General features: G+C 40.1%; 1 protein-coding gene across 1 annotated transcript in view; it reads left to right on the forward strand.

Moving 5' to 3' along the window:
* LOC128247091 (circadian locomoter output cycles protein kaput-like) overlaps positions 1–6,520 on the forward strand; it is a gene marked incomplete at its 5' end in the record, with an annotated part of 44,079 nt that extends 37,559 nt beyond the window's left edge. The window contains one exon of the mRNA XM_052965916.1: positions 2,725–6,520. Within this exon, the coding sequence (XP_052821876.1) occupies positions 2,725–5,209 (2,485 nt within the window). The remainder of the gene's footprint in view (positions 1–2,724) is intronic.
* Between the last annotated feature and the right edge of the window lie 18 nt (positions 6,521–6,538).

Consider the following 6,538-nt stretch of genomic DNA (forward strand, 5'->3'; position numbering starts at 1 on the left):
ATATATATAAAGAGAGAGAGAGAGAGAGAGAGAGAGAGAGAGAGAGAGAAAGGCGAGAGAGATTGAAAGCACACCCCTGAGAAAAAAATAAAAAGGGATGAACAAGACAAAGAATGTATATCTTCTACATATACAATATATTCTTTCTTTCTTTCTCTCTCCAATAAATATAACTATACGTGTATTTCTTGTTCTTCACAAGTTGGCAATTATTATCTTTTTCGGCTACTTTTAGACTTCCAGAAGTTCTTGTAGCCCTTACACGCACACACACGCAAACTGCATAAATACATACATTGGAATTAACGTGCAAGTGGCTGAGCACTCCACAGACACGCGTACCCTTAACGTAGTTCTCAGGGAGATTTCAGCGTGACACAGAATGTAACAAGGGTGGCCCCTTTGAATTACAGGTACAACTCATTTTTGCCAGTTGAAAGGACTGGAGCAACGTGAAATAGTGTCTGCTCAAGGACGAAACGAGCCGCCGGGAATCGAACTCACAACCTTACGATAGTGAGCTGGATACCCTAACCACTAATCCACGCGCCTTGTACGTACAAACACACACATATTTAATAATAAGCAATTTAAATTGTGGTTGGCTGGTTGGTCGGTAGGTGAGTTGATTTTTCCAGTCACACTTCATATCATATAGAGAAACTTGGAGAGAGCGGGAGAGAGAGAGATGGGTAGAGAGGGAGAGAGAAAGAGAAAGAGAGAGAAAGAGAAAGAGAGAGAAAGAGAAAGAGAGAGAAAGTGAGAGAAAGTGCGTGTGTGTGGTGGGGAGGCAGTATGAGTGTTTTATAGTTTTCTGAAAAATATACATTTTTGTTTTTTTTATGAAATTTTGCAGAGATGTTGATAAAAATTTAGAAAAATTCTAATATATATTCATTGCGAACATACAAATGAAAAACTTGCTTTATTTTTTATTTTTTTTTTTTAGTTATATTTTAAGGTAATAAATATTTTTCTTTTGAAAATTTGTATTCGTTTCATCATTTTGTATTAGTAAGAAAAAACTTGATAAAAGTTAAATTGCTATTATTGTATGTTATTCGTTATATAACGGGTAACATTCTAGTGCATCCATGCATACATACATACATAAAGAGAAACTCTGTACAGTTGTGGAAATTAGCTGCCCAGCGGATGTTAAGGCCGAAGATCAGGGAAAAGAGAACACCTACGCTGAACTATTGAGAAATCTGCAGTTACTCTTTCCAGATTACAAGTTCAGGTTTATACCTGTAATTATTGGGGTCCTGGGATATGTAACACACTGCCTAAATAACAATCTTTAGAGATTAGGGTTCTCAAAACTAGAAAGGAGAAAGCTAATTCGAAGACTACAGATCCAATCCATCACTGGAACTGTAAACACCTGTAAAATTTTCCAGAAATTTATCATTTAAATATATATGAGCATGTCTAGATATGTAGCTATATGCATGAGAATACATACATAAGGCAAAACATACATGTCTGCACATACATAAATACATACATACGTACACACACATACATACATACATACATACATACATACATACATACATACATACATACAAACTAACAAAAATACCCTGTTGTTGATGTTGAAATTCCAATGAAGAAGCCTTGGATCTAGGTTAGAAACCGGTTCTTTCTCTATTGGCATACATACATTCATACACGCACACTCATATATATACATTTCGTCCGTCTCACAACCACTTTTTGCTGCAATTATCTTTGGGAATCTACCATGCAAAGCCTTCCCCTGCCAGTCACATAACTTTTGTTCTTTTTTCTGGCTTTTGATTTCGTTTGGGTTTTTGGTTTCCCTGTATCTTGCTGTGACTCTACCAGCTTTTAATAAACTTTCTCCACTATTACCTACATAGGAGTCTCTATCTACTCTAGATAACACCATGCAGTCTTCTGATATTAACCCTCTTCCGCCTTCCTTTCTAGGGTAGGTGTAATCTTGCTATTCCTGCCCTTGGGTGGAGTCTTTTATTCATATTGTATTCCTTCCTCGTTCTTCTATCTAGCTTTGCTAATTCAGTTTTTGTCCAATGTACAGAAAATGCTGAGTATCTAAGTAACAATACTGCCCAAGTATTTACAGCCTTCACTAGATTCGAACCATTTAGCTTTGTATTCATTAGCTTCTTCATTCTTCTGATGTACTCCTCCTCAATTTTCGTTTTCATTTCTGTAGTTAGTTCTCTGTCAGATTCTAATGCTCCTAGACACTTGTAACTCTCTCCTTCTTTCAATGATTTTAATGTCTGGCTATTCGGTAATTGGATGCCTTCACTGTTGACTACCTGTCCCCTTTTCATGACTAATATTGCACACTTAACTATGCCAAATTCCATGTCTATATCTTTCCTGAACAGTCTTATAGTTTGTATTAAGGAATCTATCTCTTTTTCATTTTTATTAAAAAGCTTCTGATGATCCATGTAGAGCAAATGGTTAATTTTTAAACTGATACGCAGCCTAAATAAGGAAAATATTTCGGTTTCTTGAGATGGCTGACATTAAAACATAGTTTTCTTTCATTTTTTTTTGCGGGTTCTTAACCCCTGTTTCGTGATGGTTTGAAATTTGATCTCTCCTCCCGGCAGTTCGTTGTTACACGTTCATGCTGTTTGCTATTATTATTACTACTACTACTATTATTATTATTATTATTATTAATACTTTTTTTCTTCCGTTCCTATTTTTCAGTGACATAAAGAATAAAGATGTCCCGATCCAGTTGGAACAAACGTTAACCCATACCAACTCAAACTACGCTTCCACAAGTGAACGCAGCACCCCACGTATGGCCAAAGTTCGAAGCAATCGAATCAAGGCTCGTCGATCACCCTACCCCCATTTGTCCGATGGCTCTGACTACAGCAATGACTACTCAGAAAGACAGACCACCACTTATGACTATATCCCAGACATGTCGATGCCAGTGCAGGGTTACCAAAGCGTTATGTACCAACACCCGCACGAAAGCATGGATCGCTACAACAGCCTCTATACGTCACCCTATTCTCACCCGGCAAGCATGGGCATGTACAGGGACAGCGCATGTGTCTATCCATACCAAGCCCACCAAAGATATTTCGACGACCCTAGCCCTTACAGGACTTACGAAGAACGTTATTATTCTAACAGGGATACTTCAAACTATCAGGGGTTTGTGGGTTCCACTCAACCAATTCTTGAAGCTAATCCAACTCCAACTCTACGGTTGGGACTCGGTGAGAATGAAGCTGGGCGCGAGAACTACCGTCAGACAGACAGTTCGCAATCGTCTTCAGCTATTCAGCAGTATGACTATCGGACGACTGGTGCATGTTCGGGGAACAGCTCTCAAGATGCTGCGTCTTCTAGCTACAATGCACCTAGTAATATGACAGGCAGCAATAGCTATACGGCTCCGTATAGCAACCGGTCTGAATCGTCTGCCTCTGAAGTCGACGTTGTGAATGAAGAATTCGATAAACGCCACACGTCCATTCATTCTCACAGACCAACTGACCGACTCTCGACAGCAGGTGGTAACAGTAACGGAACAACTACCGCCATTGTCGTTCCCGCTGTAGTTTCTTCTTCCTCCTCTTCTTCTTCTTCTGTTTCTGCTTCCATTAACGGAACCGGAAGTTCTAAGTACGAAACGCTGTTGGATGCTTCCCATTTAGTGAAGGAAGAGAGCTACAAACCGCAGCCCACGGACCAACAGCATTCGGCCAACGCCCAGCTAAACCCTAATATCTCTTCCACCCAGCGGGACTCGGTTCATCAATCTGTGATCATGCGCAGACAGTCGAATCAAACGTACCACGTGGGTAAAGATCCGAGGAGTGGTGGCAACAACAGCGCCAATAATACGACTAGCGGCAGGAATAGTGTTGGTAGCAGCAATGGCAATACAGGGGGCAGCAGCAGTACGGCAAACAGCCACACGCACCATAATAGCAACCCTCACAGCCAACAGCACCAGCAGCACCATCAACACCACAATAATAACCAACAGCAACACCACCATCACCAGCAGCAGCAGCAATCACATCATCAGCAGCAGCAACAGCAGCAGCAGCAGCAGCAGCAGCAACTCCACTCACATCATCATCACCAAGCACAACACCAACAGCACCACCAGCACAGACAACAGCATTCACATTTACAAAGCAGTAACATAAACAGCAACAACACTAACAACAACAACATCTCGAGCCACAGCACGAGTAATCATAATATTATAATTAGCAACAACAACAACAACAACAACAACAACAACAGCAACAACAACAACAACAACAACAACAATAATAATAATAACAGTACTAATCACAACTCGACAGCCCCAGCCTCCTCATCGGCATCCTCTTCATCAGCATTAGAGTCAGCAACATTATCATTATCACTATCATCATCATCGTCTTCTTCTTCTTCCTCTTCTTCCTCCTCCTCGTCTTCTTCCTCCACCTCTTCCTCCTCGGTGGTGGCCGTGGGTGATTACGACATGTCCCAGCATGTCTACCTTAAATCACATCCATCGATGGCCAACAACACCACGCTACATCACCACCACCAACAACAACACCAACAACACCAACAACAACAACAGCACCAACATCACCAGCAGCAGCAGCAGCAGCAACACCACCATCAACAACAACAACAACAGCAACACCACCATCATCATCACCACGAGGAACTGAAAAGGTCAGCTGCTGCTACTGCTGCAGCGGCGGCGGCTGGGACGGTCGTCGTTGGCGTTGGTGACCCCACGGCCCAGCCGACGGTGTCAACGGTGCTGTCCGACGGTGTCATCGCCCCAAACCTGACGCCGAACGGCGGCGGCGGCGCCGGCGTTCTTGCGACAGCGACAGCATCGCCAACAACAGCAGCAACGTCGGTGACGTCAGCGACGTCGGTGAGCGCACACAAGCTGTTGGATATGCGTTCACTGCAAGAGAAGTCGTTAGCAGCGGCGGCTGCGGCGGCTGCTGCCGCGGCCGCTGCTGCTGAACAGGACGCTTACACCACTTGCCTGAAAGCCGCCTGCGGCTACGACGGCTACGCTCAAGCTGGTATATACCAGTCGGCGCCCATTCAGCCGCAACGCCCCTATCCTATGATTCCTCAGGCAGGTTATACGAGTGTCATTGTCGATGCACAGCAATACCAAATGGCAAATGGCTACGTTCACTGAGCAACAGACATCCGGTTTCACACGAGCAGCGGCAACAGCAGCAGCAGCAGCAGCAGCAGCGCCCCCTACATAATGGTGCAGAGCCTTTCTTCCTCCATTATATACATACGCGCGCGCACACACATATATACATACACATATATACACACACATATATATAACTATATTTGTGCGCATATATATATATATATATATATATATATATATATATATACATACATGCATACATAATACATACATACATATGTATGTTTATATATATATATATATATATATATATTTATGTATATGTGTGTGTGTGCATGCATGTGTCAATGTATGTATGTATGCATGTATGTATGGATGGATGGATGGACGGATAAACGGAAGAACGTGAAGACAGACGAAGAAAGTTATTCAAATTCTGGAGATAAGACAACACAAGGTGAAACCAAGAAACAGAAATATGGAAAAGTTTTATAAAACAATCAAAACAAATAAATAACGATAAAAAAAACGCTGCGACAAGGAAGAAGAACAACAATAATTCTAATGATTCATAAAATTTGAAGTCTCTCGGGGTTGAATAAAAGGCGATGAGCGGAACCCCAAAAAGTGGAATGAAAAAAAATTAATAATAATCATTTGTACATTTGAAATTAATTAAAAGGAACGTAAAGGAAATGATTATTAATTGAAAACTGAAACATTAATAATTATAATTATTAAAAAAAATTAACTGACATTGTGGTCTTTGTGCAGATTAATATTGTTGATGCTGGGGAGGAGAATAACGATGGACATACGACATGGAAGCGTGTTTGTGTGTCTGAAGTGTCATAATCCAACATGGCGGTGAAAATGGGAGATAAATATTGCAAGGGAGATAAATAACTGTAAGAAGAAAGTGAGATGATTAACGATAATAGAAAAAAACAAAGGAGTAAGGGATACGTAAATAAAAGAGTCAAACTCCACCAATCAAATATCTGATCTTGATGAAAAACTACGTTGATGATAATAAACCAATGAATAAAACACAATAAAAATATAATAAAACAAATATCTCCAGAAGAGAAGAGCGACAAAAAAAATTTATTGTAATTATTATTATATTGATATTATTATTAATATTATGTCGCTTAGAATTTATATAAATGTAACTGAAAATAAAGAATTTTAATAAACAAAATGAAAATAAGCAAATATCAACCACAAGAATAACAAAAAGAAAAAGAAAAAGAAATATATATTGAATTTAAAACGACAAAAAGGCGGAAAAATAGCAAAGACAATATTTAAACAGAAACAATGAAAAACTGAAATTTTGTTCGTTTTTTTTTTTTTTTT

Source organism: Octopus bimaculoides, chromosome 2 (assembly GCF_001194135.2).
Source record: "Octopus bimaculoides isolate UCB-OBI-ISO-001 chromosome 2, ASM119413v2, whole genome shotgun sequence".
In the NCBI taxonomy this organism is placed as follows: domain Eukaryota; kingdom Metazoa; phylum Mollusca; class Cephalopoda; order Octopoda; family Octopodidae; genus Octopus; species Octopus bimaculoides.